This window comes from Anas acuta, chromosome 22 (genome assembly GCF_963932015.1).
Source record: "Anas acuta chromosome 22, bAnaAcu1.1, whole genome shotgun sequence".
NCBI lineage: Eukaryota > Metazoa > Chordata > Aves > Anseriformes > Anatidae > Anas > Anas acuta.
This window is the reverse complement of record NC_089000.1, coordinates 6,580,543-6,596,446: the sequence shown is the minus strand read 5'-3', so window position 1 is coordinate 6,596,446 and position 15,904 is coordinate 6,580,543. Positions and strand designations below refer to the sequence as shown.

Genomic DNA, 15,904 nt, shown 5'->3' with positions numbered 1-15,904 from the left:
ACCACTGAACTAATTTAGCTGCTACTGAGCTTGAAACAGTAGGATTACCTCAAGGAAGTGGGTGATTCTCTAAGCTCCTGCTTTTAGATGTGGGGATTTATACTTGTAAGTAATAATTTTCTGAAATAACTTAATCCAGGGTTGCTGTCACATTGAAAACCATTTCCCCAGCATTCCTGCGGGGTGGCAGTGGCATATTACACCTGAAACAGAGCACACATCAGGATTCACGTCCCACCCACCCTCAGTCCCCTTTCCCTTTTCTACTCACCAAGCAGGCAGCTCTCCCATTTAAATGCACCTCAGGCCTAGGATGAGAAACACCTCAGCAAAACCTTGTTCTAGTAATTTTTCTCTTGAAAAACATAGAGATTTATGTAATGTTTTATTTAACTTGACTGTTGCAAGTAAATTTAAAACAAATTATGAGAATAAAAATACATTATCTGTAAATGTAAAATGCCTTTGTTTCAAAGGATGGTATTTAAACAGTACTCAAAGATTTGGACGCAATGGATTTTACAAAAAAATAAATACAAATCCATAATCGTTTAGCTGGTTCAGGAATTTCAGGGTGGCAGGTCCAGCAGTGAGCACTACGGTATGAGATATAGTGTACGTACTAGTTAGAGTTCAGCATAAATACTTCAGTCTGCAACACAAGTTCGGCCGTACAGCGCGTGCAGGCAGCTCGGGGTCTTCACACTTGCGCAGGTCTTGAGTGTTGCCACGTCGCAGCCGCTGCTTTTTGTCCCCACACACCAAGTGCCGTGCAGCCAGGTGGCTCGGTGTGCAGGCTCAGCACGGCGGGATGCGGCGATTCTCCCAGAAATGGGGGAGTGGGCCCTGAGCTGCTGGCTGTGTGTCCCGCTGGCCAGCTCCTCCACCCAACGGGGACCGCCCCGGCCCCGCTGTGCCACGAGGAGGAAAGCTCCAGCAGCAGCTCATGCAACACCACTTCCTTGCGCCTAAAGACAAAACCAGCAAGGAGAGCCCGCTGTGCCCAGGGGACCCCTGCTGCTCCCACCTCGCCGTGGATCCTCTGCCGCAAGCAGCAGTTTCAAGGCACTGTCAAAGTTTCAGACTTTGAGCAAAGCCCAAGCTTCATAAACAGCTTTCTCAAGTTTCACAGCTAAGTAGCTTAGCATAAAATAGTATTCAAGGCAAAACAGATTTTTAAAGCTGTGAACGTGTTGATTTTAGAGATAGTGTTCTGATGCACTCAACGGCAAGCCAGAAGGCATGCAAGCCAAGTCAACGGGCTTTCCGCTTTCCTTTTTTTTTTTTTTGTTTCCTATTGGTTAAAAACCAAAGGCAGAAAAAAGAGCAAATCTAGCCACCATTTCAGCCACTATTACACTACAGTTTTCTGGAAGCAGTGCCCATTTTCAGATGGGCCATACTGCAATCCTGTTTTCTTTTTCAAGAAACATTCCACAAGTAAACTGCAAGCAGCTTCTCTTCAGCTGAAGGTATATTGAGGAAACACAGTTCACGCTACCTAGGCCACTTGAGCAAGTATAAAGGCAAATCTTACACGTGCCACACACACACACAAAGAAAACCCTAAAATAACTAACTTTCACTCCACAACACTCTTGCTAACTCCTACACCTTGGCCAAATGACCTCAGCAGCATTTTCCAATTACTCAGATTCCAAGAGCTTCTGCAAAGTGAAGATGAGACAGGCACGAGAACTCTCCGAGGGTTCAGCAGGTTGCCTCACACCAGCTGATGCATTTCTGCACCACGGTGTCTAAACACCACCAGCTTTTCTTCTACAGGTCTGTGGCAAATCTTTTAGGGAAGTTGTGCTTACCTTTCCAGGCAATCTTTTTTTTTTTCTTCCTTTTAAAATAGCAGAATTCCAACCCAGCTCCTTTACAGCAGTGAAGGAATAAGAACTTGCCCTCGATACACAGGGCCTACCTGCCCAACACAGCACGTGCTGACAGCCTGGCATAGAAGAATTGACAGTAAATTCTGTTAGTCATGAGTCACAGAACAAGCCACACAGACATCTTCTGCTATGTTCAGCCCCATGCTGAAAAACCCCATTGGAACAAATTCTGTCAAAATAGTAAAGGAGAAGGAAGGCTCCTTCCTGAGGGCCTCTGGCATGAGTCATGAGCCCTAGAAGCTGTTTCACAAGCCAGCTGAGGGGGATTCACTTTTCCTTTTTCCTTTAAAGAACAGTGCAGTTTGGGTGACCAGAAACGAAGGCACCCTAGTTGTAACAACACCATTAAAAGATAAATAAAGGTGTTCTGAGGGGAAAAAAAAAAAAAAAGAAAGAAAAAAGTGTTCTTCTAGGAAGGACAGGAAAAGAAACACCTGCAGAAGTTTCAATGACAAGACTTAAAAACAACACAACAACACAACACACAAAGAACCAAGTTCAGACAACACGCCAGGCGAAGCTTCGTGCCCCAAACTCTCTAAGATCCCTGCTCTACAGACACGTTCCTTCCGAGGGCATGGACAGGAGCCAAGGGCTATGGTGACACGATGGGATGGGCTACACTCTCACAGTAACCTCATTCAGGAAGGTCTCTTCCCCTCGAACTCCACGGAGGCAGATGTGCGAGTGGCCTGCCTCCCTCTGAAGCACACAGCAGGGGCAGGCTGCAGACCACAGTCCTACCACACAGACCCCTCCTGCCGCAGCAGGCTCAGGCCGTCGGGGGGTCGGTCCTGCCCATTTCCTTCCGTTCCTTTTTTTCTCTCCATAGGAAGAAACTGAAGAAAGGACTTTGGTGACAAACAAAGTGTTACGGGGTGAAGGAGCTCAAAGTGAAAGGCATCTGACCAAAAGCTGGAAGTCGTGATGCTGCAGTGATGGTTAACACTATTGTTTTCTTCAGAGTTTGCCTCTCAGGTCTTCTCTGTGAGCAGTGCTGCGCCTTCTGCCCCCACAGAGAAGGACTGAGGACCGCTGCGCCCGGAGGCCTCGTGTTCTGCCAGCTAGGTTTCTACAACAGCATTTCAAACATTCAGAATTTTTACTCCCTCTACTGATCAGTATATGTGTTTGTTTCCAAGCACCAATTTGCCTCTGTCTTCTCGCAAAGCAACACTGGTTCTGGATAACGAACTCGCATCGAGCCAGGGACAGCGCGCTCCCCTGCTAACGAAGCTCGTTAAGGTTCTGGTTGTGGAGGTCCTGGCGCTGCCTGTTCAAGTTGATGGTGTTGTCCAGCGTGATGCTGTCATCCTCCTGCGTAGTCTCCGGCATGAACTGTCGGAATATGCTGACGCTGCCGTGCCAGAAGATGGGCTCAGGGAGCCTGCCCACCACGCTCCACGTTCGCGTTTCGGGGTCGTACGCTTCCAGGACGTCTGAGAGCTCAAAGGTGTTATCGTAGCCGCCGGAGACGTAGAGCTTCCCACCCAGCACGGCCACGCTGCCCCCAACGTGAACCTACGAATGAAGCAAGAAGAGGCACCACAATTAGGAGGGGGATTTTGCCCAAGGAGGCAGAAGTCTTCCTACTGCAAAGTTAGAGGGGGCCCGGCGCTCACCAGCTGCTGCCTTCCCCCCACGTCAGCACGGCCACGCGGTGCTGAACCGGCACCGACAGCCAGCATGAACTTTCCTCCCAGGTAACCCGCACGTTTAAATGCACTCCGTGCTCAGTGGGTTACAACCTCGCCAGAATCCTGCTTCCCAAAAGTAAATCGAGCCATTTAACACCGAAAGGCATCCAGTAGGTTGGTGAGCATCTTACCTGGAGCATGGCAGGGATTTTATCCCATTCATTCTTCACTGGATTGTAAACATCCACTTCAGCTGAGTCATCTCTGCAGGAGATAACACAAAATTACTCTTCCGTGTTCTCAAAACCTTCTCCTTGTGAAGCCCCGAGTTCAACAGCCCTTGTATGAAGGCTCTGTGCTCAGTGCAGAGCCCAGCCTCCAGTTTGGGCTTCTTAGGTCCCAGCAGTGATGCTCAACCCCAGGGAACACCCATAGCTCTGTGCTGCACCTCTGTAGATGCACCATGCAATGCCAGGCATCACACGTGTACACATGAGGGCTTCCCTAGTGCTCAGTGCTAGCGACCTACACCCAAAGAGCCTCACTGCCACTTCTGCACTTCTCCACAGGCAAAGCCACACTTCCTACACTTCCTGGTGTCCACTGAGGTTTAGGACACTACCTATGAGGTACAGCAGACAATTTGGAGACAATCCTGAGGGCTTTCCCAAACTTGGTCTGTTTGTGAGTTTGCATCTGTGGTGGATGTGTTCACAGACTGACTTTTTGCCAGCCTCTTTGAGAGGCTTTGGCACCAAGTGCTTAAGAGTCTGGAAGAAAAACCAGCACTGCTCTGGAGACTTAAACCTCTATGCAGTTAAAGTAACGGGATCCCTACTGCCTGAGGATTTTTTTGTTTGCCAACACCAAATTTAGACAGGCCAGAGAACTGTAACAGAAGAGCTTACGGGGCAGCATAATCCCCCAAGGCTTCTTTTACCCGCTCACCACTGCAAGAATCAAGCACGACAGCAACAGGTGAGGGATGTTTGTAACACAGAAACGCACACTGCTGGCACCAGAATGCAAAGAGGACAAGGTCAGGGTGGCCAGAGAAGTGCTGTCAGTCAGTCCAAGACAGTCCTGCTGCAGATGGATTTGAAAGGCTTCAAAGTAGAAAATTCCACTTTATTCTTCAACTGCTGATCAAGCTGAATTTCCATTCCCATTGATTTCGCCTCTTTGTCTGTGATAACTTCATACGCTGTTGTTTGTTGCCCAAGTGACAAGACATCCCTATGGATTTCTGACATCAATCTGACTGGGAGAGGGAGTGAACATAAACGAGAAATCTCACCTACAACATCAGCACCCAGTTAGCAAACCGGTGCCTCTAGAAACCCACCTGCTGGCCCCACGGTGAAGCCGAGGTGCGTGCTGTGGGACTTGCTGGTTACGTTCTGAACAAATACTCCTAAGGCTCCTCTAGGACACACGTTTTAAAACCCAATTTTTAGTTTGAGTTGCTTTTGCAGCAACTCAGCTCAGAGACGTACTTGTAACTGAACGGGTGCTCACCTGAGTGAAACACCTTTAGCATGGGCAGCTGTAAACGAGCACCTCAAGTCCCGAGGACACTGTCCTGAAAACCTTCCTCAGAACTGGTCAGAACAACGAGCAGGCACAGCTGCTAACTGCAGGCGTCTGAGCACCAGCCCACCTTGCAACACATGAAACAGGGGGAGAAAACCTTGACCCAGGGAGTTTCCTCATTAGCTCCCGCCGATGCTTAAACGATCAGAAATCCTGAAGCTTCAATCACCTTGACAGTATTTGCTGGAAAAAAGTAACCCAAACTACTGCCTGCAAACAAGTGCCTGGAACCAAGGCATTCAGCTGAGCGAGAACAAAGCCAAGCAGAACAAACAAAGGGGCTTTGGTAGAACCTGCTGCTTTATGCAAGACCAAGAGGGGACTGAAAAAAGCAGAGAAGCATCTGGAGGCCATCACAGAAGTCAATGTTTGCTCAAAGTCAACACAACAGGATGAAATACCTCGGCACCAGCATGCCTTCTAGTTTATTTTTACTGAAGTGGATAACCGATGTGTTTGCTCCACTAGAATGGCTTCAGATGGGTAATTAAGTCCCAGGTTTGAGCAGGCGTTTAAAAATAGTGACCAATCATTTCATCTTCAGTCCTCCTATCTTTGCTGAGACAGAGGATGCACTCTGCTGTGCTACAGTTTAACGTTTTCCTGGCGCTTACTCACTTATTTATAGCAGCGAGGGGGACTGAACCAGAAGCCAAGAAAACTGAGAAGTCTATTCCAAGCACAACTGCCGACATCAGCCAGATTTGTAGCTCTGTCTATTTCCCCAACTCTTGGGTTTAAATTCAGATATTTGTACGGGATTTCAGGCATAGATCTCTGAGGTTCATCTATAGCAGAACTAAAACAAGGAAGCGTGGCAGTTTGCGGAGCAGGGGAAGCCCTGCCTTGCTTTCCTGACTCAGTAATCTCATGTGACCACCTGTGAAATCCAGACACTTTCCCCGGGGAAGCCCCTGCTTGCCTAGTGCAGAAGCAGGGCCAGAAGGGACGCGACAGCCGCCGCTGCTCACCTTATGAAGTACATCAGCCCGTTGAGAGTCACCGTCTTCGGCGCGAAGGACCACGGAGGCAGGTGGCCGCAGTTGACAAGGGACCAGAGGTCGCTGTCGGGGTCGTAGCACTGCATAACCATGGACTCCTTGCCCGAGAGCGAGCCGATGGCGAAGAGCTTGCCGCGGCACGAGGTGGTGGAGCAGTTGTCCATGGGGTAGAGCATGGGCTGCAGAGCCTCCCAGCTATCCACCGCGTGGTCGTAGCGCTCCGTGCTGTCGGAGGCGATGACGTACAGCAGCCCGTCCAGCACTGTGGAGCTGTGGTACTCCCTGGCTTTCAGCATCGGGGACACCTCCGTCCACTCGTTCACGCTGGAGTTGTACCTCCAGACGCAGTCGTACAGCCTTGAGCCATCCGACCCCCCTGCAGCACAGCACACGACATTTCAAGAGGCATTTCACAAAACACAGTCCTTGGAGGGGAGGCGCTGCAAGGTGCTGGAGGAGAGGGCTCGACTCGGGACCCAATTCTTTTTATGCCCTCCAGCTACACCTGTCTAATACCCACCTGCACTTTTCTGCGTCCCAGAGCCACACATTATGAAAACATCTCTATACTTAGGGGACCGCAGTAGTTTGCACCGAGAGGATTTTAACAAACTTTTGGACTATTGCTTTCCCAGCTAGCCAAGAATTTCTACTGACTATTCAGCAATGACTCGAAACAAGCGGCCTCCCTCGTTCCAAATAATCATTTTCTTTCCCGTTTTGCAATCCCTGCTCTGCTGTTCTCCAGAAGCTACTGTGACATAGCAGAGATTCGCATTCAGCAGTGCCCAGCTGCCAAGGCACTGTTCCCGTCAGCAGCACGGAAGTCTTCCAGCCTTCCCGAGCGGCTGAGCAATGACACTGACACTACACAGAACCACCTCCAGCAGCAGCGACCTCGCCAAAGCAGGGGGCTCTCAGCAGACAGCACCCCCAGAGCTGCCTGTACCTGCTCAGGAAGGTTTCCGTGGGACACAGAGGCGTTAACACAAACTGGCTGGATGTTAGTCTTTCCTTTTCACAGCTCTGCCTTAAAATCTGACCTCGTTCCCTGCTAACAGCTAGAGAATGAACAGTTTTCTGTTCATCTCCATCTAACCTGCGCTTCAAATCTTTAACAGCACAATGTGCAGTCGGTGCAGGCTGTTCTGCAGCACCTGAGCTCCCAGGTGTTTGTTCTACATCACTGCGACCACCACAGGACTGCCACTGGCTAAGGGATACAGCTCAAAGAAAGTCTCTCTACGTGCAGATTAACAACCAATTCACACTCCTGTGTCACCTCTGCGGAAGTAATTACAGCCCCAGCAGATCGTCAGGAGCCAGCACGTATGCAGGGGGAGACACCGTGACGCACACACGCTGCCTGCCACTCCTCAGTGCCTCAGCTGCGCCGAAGCCCAGGGCACCCGGGGCTTTCTGACGTGACGCTGCCTCGAGCACGTGCTTGGCTTGTGATTCACAGGCTCTGAACCCAAACACTTGGCAGCCAGAAATTCAAAACCCCTCTCAAGTCACTTCTGTCGTCCAGAGCAAGCAGTTAGAAAGTTTCTCCAGCGCAAGTCCTGGGAGTTCTGTCTGCGTGCTCAGAAGTATTAGTCACACCAAAATACCTCCCAGATTGAGATCAGCTGCTAAATCCCCATCCAGCACCAACGCCAGGAGCCTCTGAAGTCCTGGAGTCTTCAGGCTGCAACCACACTGTGCCTGAGCAGCGTTACAGCTGCTTTTTAAGCACCCCTCGAAGACGCGGCTGTTTTCCTATGAGCCTCCTGCCTGCACAGACGTTAACGACCCAGAGCCAAGGCTGGGACAGAACCGAGCAGGCTGCTCTGCACCACGTGCACCTCCTGCCCTGGGCTGCACTCAGCGTCAGGCGACGAGCCCTGCTGTTTTTCCACCTCCAGGAGCAGGCGAGCTCCTGACAAGAGGAATGAGAGCAGCGCAGGAGGCAGGCGCTGCACAGGCAGCGGGCTGTGCTGAGCGATGTTTGTTTCATTCCCTGGAAAGGCCCTCGCGGTGCTCTGGGGAGGACCTGGGACGCTTCAGCCTGTGCCCCACCCGCCAGCAGCACCCAGTGCCCTGGCGCACTGCAGCCCGGTGACTTACCGGTGACATAGATGTCATTGCCCAGCGCGGCGACGCTGTAACCCCCGCCCAGGTGCTCGGGGAACTCAGCCAGGTAGCGCCAGTGGCCGGTGCGTGGGTTGTAGCAATCGACGGTGACGAGCTCATCGCAGTCACGGTCACAGCCGCCGACGAGGACGAGGATCTCGGCGAGGCCGGTGGAGGGCCGGGGCCGCATGCGGGCGCAGGGCCCGCGGTCGTGGCGGTCGAGGCGGGCGGCCTGGAAGTCACGGGCCTCGCGGAGGAGGCGCAGGCAGGGCGGGCAGCGGGCCACCAGCGGCTCGCCCTCCACGTGGGCCAGCAGGTAGAAGCGGCGCACGAAGGGCAGGCGGACGTGCGCCAGGAGCTGGGGCAGCAGCGGGGCGCGGGCGGCGGGATCGGCACGCACCCAGCGCAGCGCCAGCTGGAAGGCGGCCTCCTCCTTGGGGATGCAGAGCCCGTCGTCACGCAGGTAGGACAGCAGGCGGGGCAGCGGGAGCCGCTCCAGCTGGGCGCCCAGCTCGCTCACGTGCCGCAGGACGAAGCGGTGCGCGGCGGCCGCCAGCGCGGGGCAGGCGAAGGCCTCGGCGAAGTCCTGCATGTCCAGCGCGTTGGCAGGCTCCAGCTGGCGCGCCAGCCAGGCTCCACAAGCCTCCTTGACGGCGGGGAACTGCAGCAGGTCGGCAGCGCGCAGGAGGCGCTCGGCGATGTCGGGGCCCAGCCCGCCCACGCGGCCGGTGTAGGCGAAGTCGAGGAGCCTCGCCAGGCACTCGGGCTCCACGCCGTGCAGCCGCACGCGCTCGGCCCGCGCCTCCCGCAGCGCCCCGCCGAACATGGCGCGGAAATAGCCGGAGGCGGCGGCCAGCACGGCGCGGTGAGCCCCGAATTCCCGGCCGCCCGCCACCACCGTGACGTCCAGGAGGCTCCGCTCCGCTCGGAGTGCGCTCAGCCCCCGCAGCAGGGACACCGCATGGGCTGGCTCCCCGGTTGCTGCCGCTGCTGCTGCCGCCGCTGCCGTCCCGCTGCTGCCCGTGCTTGCTGCCATGCCCTGCCCGGAGGAGGAGGAGGAGGAGGAGGAGGAGGACGCGCTGTGCCACAGCCGGTGCGGAGCCCCTGGGTCAACCCTGAGAGCAGCTGTCGGGAGGAGAAAAAAACAACACAGGGGGGTTAGTGCGGGGAGAAACGTCCTGCGGCCGGGACACGGGACGGACTGAACAGCCCCGGCAGCCGCTCTCCGTCCCCACGGCGGGCAGCAGCGGTTGCATAACGCCCTGCAGCTGCCAGCAGCCGCCGTGCTGGGGCGAGTCACGGTGCGAGGAGCTCACAGTGCTCGGGATCCCCGGGGTTGAAGCAGCCCCGCAGCACCGGGACCGCTCCGTGAAGCCCCCCGGGCAGCCCGACCTCGGTCTGAGCCCCCCGGGCACCCCCCGGCACCGAGCCCTGAGCCCGTCCCGCCGGGCTCCCCCTCCCCGCCAGCCCCGCGCCAGCTCCCGGTTCCCCCCCGGTCCCCCCCGGCCGCTCCACACCCGGCTCGGTCCCGGCTGAGGGGAGCGGGCCCCGAGGCCCCCCCGCTGAGGGCGGTGCCGGTGGTCCCGGTGCCGCGGTACTCACGGGGTCGCGCCGCTCCCGACGGCTGCCGGCTGGGGGGGTGGGGGGGGGGGCGGGGCAGGGGGGGGGGGCGGCCCCGGGGCCCTGAGGCGGCGGCCGCGGCCCCGCCCGCGCTGGGAGGCGCTCGGAGGGCCCCGGGCAGGGCCCCCCCCGCCCCTCCTCGTCCCCTCCCGTCCCCCCCCCGCCCCGCCCCGCCCCCCCCACCCCCAATTCCCGTCACGGACCCGTCACGGACCCCCCCCCTCTCTCCCTTCCCCTCCCCCCCCCCCCGCCGCCCGCGCTCACCTCGCGCCGCCCCCGCGGCCCCGACCTCTCCCGGCACCCCCCGCGCGCGCCCCCCCCCCCAGCTCCCAGCACCCCCCGCGCGGCTCAACCCTCCCCCCCCGCCCCTCCACCACGCCCGGCCCATCCTGCCTACATCTCCCAGCACCCCCCGCGCCGCCGCACTACATTTCCCAGCATCCCCCGCGCGCTGCCGGACTACTGCTCCCGGCAGCCCCCGCGCCAGCGGCCGCCCCTTCGCCGCCTCCCGCCGGTACCGAGCGGTTCGCGGGGCTCGGCGCTGCCCCCCCCCCCCTCACAACCCCCTCCTCACGGCCCCGCCGCCGCCGCCGCCACCCGCCCCGCGGGGCCATGGACTCGGACTCGTGCGCCTCGCCGTTCGCCCCGGAGGTGAGCTGTGCCCGGGGGGGGCCGCCTCACCGCCGCCTCACCGCTTCCCCCCCCCCCCTCCACCGCCCGTTTGCCGCCGGTGCCCGTTCGCCGCCGCCGGGCCGGGGCCATTTTGTGGCGCTGGGGTGCGGAGCCTCAGCCCGGCCGGGCGGCGGGGGGCGGCGGAGGGTGGTGGAGGTGTCCCCCCCCCACTCCTTGTCCCGCCGTGGCGGCCGGTACCGGGCCCGGGCAGCGGGGCTGGGGGGGTCCCGGAGGGTCCCGGGGGGTCCCGGGGGGCGGCGGAGCTCGGGGGCTGCCGCGGGGGGTGGGGGCGGGGCGCGGCGGGGAGCGGCGGTGGCGGGTGGGGCCCGGCGAGAGGGGGGAAGGGGGGGGGGGGGGGCACCGGAGGGGCGGGGGGGGAGCGGGCACCGGAATGGGGGAGGGGGGGGTGAGGGGGGGGGAGCGGGCACCGGGAGAAGTTGGGGGGGGGCGGCCCCCGGGGAGCGGCAGCGGGGGGAGGAGGGGAGGGAAGGGGAGGGGTGAGGGGAGGGGGCGGGTTCCGGCAGCGGGGGAGGGGAGGGAGGGGAGGGGGCGCTCGGTTCCGGGAGCGGGCGCTGGGGGGGGGCCGGATCCGGGCAGCGGCAACCGGGAGGGGGCCGGGGGGGCCCCGCCGCTGCCCCGTGCCCCCCCCCCCCCCCGGTACCGTGCCGTGCTGTGCCCGCCCCGTGGTGGAGGCGCCGCCGCTGACCCCTCCCTGTCCTGTTCCCCCCCCCCCCCCCTTCCAGGATTTCTCCCCCGCGTCCCGGCGGCACCGCACCGTGGAGGACTTCAACAAGTTCTGCACCTTCGTCCTGGCCTACGCCGGCTACATCCCGTACCCGCAGGAGGTGAGGGGCAGCCCCGCTGCCGGTACTGGCCGTGCCGTGCTGCTACCGGGGCCCCCCGGAGCCCCCACGGCAGCGCTGGGTGTGGGGAGCGGGAGTGCGGGGCAGGGCGAGCGGAGCGCCGCGGCGTGGAGGGCGCGGTACGGGAGTGCCGAGCGCTGCAGCACCGCACGTGCGCCGCCTCCGAGGCAGTGCCGGGATCTGATTTCTGCTGTTCTCTAGGAAACGCCGCTGAGGAACAGCCCCAGCCCTCCCAACAGCACCGGAGGCACGATCGACAGCGATAGCTGGGATCCCCGCTTCAACGACGCCCCCTCTTCGGTTTCCCTTCCTGCCAAGAACAGAAAGAACTTCAGTCAGCTGAAGCGAGCTAAACCCTATGGCTCCCTGTTCCAGCGGGCAAAGCCCGGCAGCTTCCTGCCGGAGCGAAAGCAAGTTGATAAGATCAGGAAGAAGAAAAAGCTGAAGAGAAGGGAAATGGAGGTGTCTGCGGAGGAAGACTACGAGGAGAAGCTGCTGGAGCTGGAGGCAGAGGACTCTTTTGTAGAGACGCCGATGAGCCCCTCGTCTGAGGGCGACCCTCAGTCTGTGACCGAGCACAGCTCGGTGTGGGACTCTGACACGCCGTCCAGCGTCTCCTACCCTGCCGTGACGGCCGAGCAGACGGTGGAGATACAGAGCGTGGGCAAGAGAACGGTCATTCGCCAGGGCAAGCAGGTCGTCTTTCGGGATGAGGACGGCACTGGTGATGACGAGGACATCATGGTGGATTCAGGTAGGTGGCCTGGCTGTTGGGAGGTGGCGTGGGAGGTGATGGGCCGGGTGCAAGCATTGGTGCTACTGCCAGTGTAGCATGAGCAGAATACAAAGGTGCGTTGCCTGTGCCGAGTTAATTAGCAGTTTTGTTGGGAGGAAAGTGAGGGGGGTGAGGTTGACAACTTTTGTGGCTATAGAAGCAACAAGTTCTGCTCTCCTGGACTACAGCCATTTTTGTGCTCTTCCTGAGCAGGAGTTTGCAGAGACTAGTGTCTCATTGATGGAAAAGTCAGCAAAGTGCCTGCCTTTGAAAGCCAGGCAGTTCCTTTGGATTGGAAACAAAATAACTCCCGGTGTAGCTGAAAGATCTGTCCGGAGTCAGAGACGTAACTTGCTGCGTTTCGTTTCAGACGATGACTCGTGGGACCTCGTCACCTGCTTCTGCATGAAACCTTTTGCTGGGCGGCCGATGATCGAGTGTAACGAGTGCCACACCTGGATCCACCTCTCCTGCGCCAAGATCCGCAAGTCGAACGTCCCAGAGGTGTACATATGCCAGAAGTGCCGGGACTCCAAGTTTGACATTCGCCGCTCGAACCGCTCCCGGACGGGCTCGCGCAGGCGCTTTCTGGACTAGGCAAGGGACGCGCGCTGGCGCGCTGCGTGGGCGGGCAGGCGAGCCGTGCAAAGCACAGGCGCCGGCCGGGAGCTGGGGAGAGCTCCCCCGAACTGCTGCTGCTCGGGCCGAGGGGCCGCCCAGCCTGCCTGCGGCACCGGGGCTGGGGTCTCCCAGAGCTGTGGACGGCCGGGGCTGGAGGAAGCAGACTGGTCAGAACTGCTGCTAAGTACTGAGGAGCTCAAAGGACAGCTGGAGCTCCCTGGGGTTCGGCGGGGTTTTGTCCAGTTACAGCTATGGGTTGGATGATGTTTTGGGAATGTATAATACCTTTGCCACGTATTTTTTCTCATCCCATTGGGAAACTGCAAAACTTCTCTGTGCTAGGAAACTCATCCTCTGAAGAGGGAGGAGGAGGAAGAGGGAATCTGTGTGAAGAGTCTGAAAAGTAAATGGCCACGTGTTCTAATTTTAATGTAACATTATACCTGCCCGTTTGTCCTTATGTATCGATCTCAGATATTCTCAGGCTCCGGAGGAGTGAGCGAATGCATACCGGCCTCTGTGATCTGCCTCCTCCTCCGTGGGCTCGGGCAGGAGGCGAGTTCTGTGATTTGGCATTGGTTGAGTAAGGATGGGACTTCCTCCTGCTCTGAGGGCCTGGTGCGCTTCAAGGAAGAGAACAGTCCTCCTTCTGGATGGGCAGTGCTGGAAAACACTTGACATCAGATTTCCTAGAAGTCTCTTAACAGTGATTTTTTGTGACTTTGTTTTGCATGATTGGCTCAAATGTGTGTGTGGGGGGGATACCATTTGCTCTGTTTCCCGGCCCTTTGTTAAACTCTAAGGTGCTGTTTCAAGAACACAATGACTCTCCCTTTTTTCAGCCCAGAATTAAAGCATGGACTGTAAAAGGGGCTGTAGTAAACTTAGAACCTGGCCAGTCTGGTTCGGGATTAGATCATTTCCATCTGAGCACTACAGACAAATTGACTTTGTTTTCACAGTTTTGTTTTTTGAGACTGGATGTATAACCAGAAAACCAAAATCTTTAACCTATCGGTTGCAAATTACACAGATAAGAGCAAATGCGGGCTATGCAGCTAGCAAGGTGAAGCGCAGTGAAGAAGATCCATCTGCTTCTGGGAAGGACAAGAGAGCAGAGGCCCCACCAATGCTGCGGTCCCTTGGCAGGCCTTCCTGGGGCCTCAGCCCGTGGGAGGTCTCTTCAGAAACGTGACAGGGAGCCCAGGCTTGTTTGCAAGGCCACCAAGATCGAGGTGTTGTCCCTCAGTGACCAAACAGAGCAAGCTGTATGTATTGCACAAATTGAGTTTGTTTTTGAGGTGTTTCTCTTGAGTTATGCCTGATGAGCACGTTCTCTGTCCTGCTGGGACCATGAGGCGAGGGGAGTGCAGCTTCAGCAAGGTCAGCGCTGACAGGAGTGTGTCTGCTGGTCCTGCAGACACAGCTGGTCAGAGACTGCCTCACCCAAGTACTGGCTGACCAGGAGACACGTTCTTCATCAAAATCCTGTCCCACCATGCTGTAACAACCGACTCTAGGTTCTGAAAACCAGCTCCAGCTTCTGTCAATCCAAGCCCCTGACTGTGGTTTGCTGCCTTCCAGAAGCTAAATGGAACCACCAAGGAGTTTGCCAAAGATTTGCCCCCTGCGGCTGCCCGACTGCTCCTTACAGCCAGAAAAATAACCAAAGTTCTCAAATGCTGCCATTTCACTCTGCGAACAGAAAGGCTTTGGAAGATCCTGGTTGCAAGCTCTGTGAGGGTTGGACCTGCTCTGAGTATTGGCATTTTTGTGTTTACAGCGTGTCTGCAATTCAGCTGGACCTCTGTGGAATGTGTTCCTGAAATTTTTATGGGAGAAATGTTAAATGGCCAAGTGAACCTGCCTCTTTTTTTTTTTTTTTTTACAGAGGTTCGATACTAATCAATGTGACTGACTCTTGTTCTGTTACCTTTTCAGATTTATCCCAGTAGATGGTGTCTGACAAGTCCAGCACGTTACAATATCAGCAGAGAAAAAAAAGTAACATCTCCATTCTTTTAGTTCATCACTTTCAGCCATGTATAATTATAGTTTAATTCAGAACTTTATTTTTTCATTAAAACTGTTTTAATGAACCATGCTTTTTTTTAAAATGTGGAACAAATGAACAATGTCTCTGTTTTATTCTGGATTCAAAAGTCTGCTAGTATGACTTACTAGTGTGCAAAACATTTGTGCTGGGGGGCAGCAAGACTCAACCAGAAGCCCTTTTCCCTAAACGATATGCACGCAGGGAAAGACAGGAGTACCCCAAGCAGATCTCCCCCTCGTGTCCTGACAGGGGCCTGCTTTCCCTGCCTTTGTAGCAGTGTCCCTCCTGATTCTGCTCTGGGCAAGGTAAATTGTGGTGGAGCCCAGGGCAGGGACAAGCGCCTGGGGTGGCTGGGCTTGTGTCGGGAGGGGTAAGAGGGAGGTGCTGCAGGAACCTAGAGGGGCTGGGGGTCTGCCAAAGGGGGTGAAGGCTGGGCCAGTCTGGGGGGAGAGGGCCCTGCTCAGGATGCTCAGGGAACCAGCTCTTGGGTTGCACTGCCCCTGCCTCACAAAAAGTCACCTGCTCGACCACCCCAGACCCTTGTTAAACCCCTGGGGAAACCCTTCCCTCCCCCTCCATCCCCAGAGCAGCCTGGCTGCAGGGCAGCTCTGCCCCCACAGGTGAGTGCTGAGAGCAGGTGTGAGCAGCAGAGGCATCAAGGACCCAAAATTGCCAAAGTGCTGCTTGTGCCTTGCTGCTGCTCCTCAGCTCCTGTACCAGCCACAACCTCGACATGCTGCTCAGCCAGACACACTCAAAGCAAGCAGCCTCTCTTAACAGCTTGGCAAAGTTAAGATTACCCAAGTCCTGAGTTGAGTAAATGGCACTCAGTCATATTAAAAGCTGAGCCCTAGCTCCTTATAGCTTCTATTTTAATTCTATTTGTAACTTTGAGTTGTACAGAGCAGTGAACAGAAGTCTCAGGAGGGTGAAGCTGGAAAATGGCAGTTTCTCACAGCACACACAGGGTTGTTGAAAGCAGCATTTTCTCATGTGGGGCTATTCCCACAATCTCTGAAACTGAGCACTGACTGACAGAAAATAAAGAAG

General features: G+C 56.8%; 2 protein-coding genes across 4 annotated transcripts; one reads left to right on the top strand and one right to left on the bottom strand.

Annotated features, from left to right (window-relative positions):
- Positions 1 to 368: 368 nt before the first annotated feature.
- On the bottom strand, positions 369 to 10,220 carry KLHL21 (kelch like family member 21). Of its 3 annotated transcripts, none has more exons than XM_068658430.1 (5): positions 10,132 to 10,220; positions 8,242 to 9,372; positions 6,103 to 6,508; positions 3,730 to 3,802; positions 369 to 3,422 (listed from the first exon to the last, which is right to left on the bottom strand). In XM_068658430.1, exons 2-5 carry the CDS (start codon positions 9,281 to 9,283, stop codon positions 3,129 to 3,131), a joined length of 1,815 nt encoding a protein of 604 aa, XP_068514531.1. In that variant the 5' UTR covers positions 9,284 to 9,372; positions 10,132 to 10,220; the 3' UTR covers positions 369 to 3,128. The 3 variants fall into 3 exon arrangements, with proteins under 3 accessions (XP_068514531.1, XP_068514533.1, XP_068514532.1); XM_068658432.1 differs by lacking the exon at positions 10,132 to 10,220 and adding an exon at positions 9,765 to 10,041; XM_068658431.1 differs by lacking the exon at positions 10,132 to 10,220 and adding an exon at positions 9,850 to 10,041.
- Positions 10,221 to 10,351: 131 nt separating this feature from the next.
- On the top strand, positions 10,352 to 14,953 carry PHF13 (PHD finger protein 13). The gene is made up of 4 exons (XM_068658440.1): positions 10,352 to 10,518; positions 11,283 to 11,384; positions 11,604 to 12,156; positions 12,548 to 14,953. The coding sequence occupies exons 1-4, from the start codon at positions 10,480 to 10,482 to the stop codon at positions 12,772 to 12,774; spliced, it is 921 nt and encodes a 306-aa protein (XP_068514541.1). The 5' UTR covers positions 10,352 to 10,479; the 3' UTR covers positions 12,775 to 14,953.
- Positions 14,954 to 15,904: the final 951 nt, after the last annotated feature.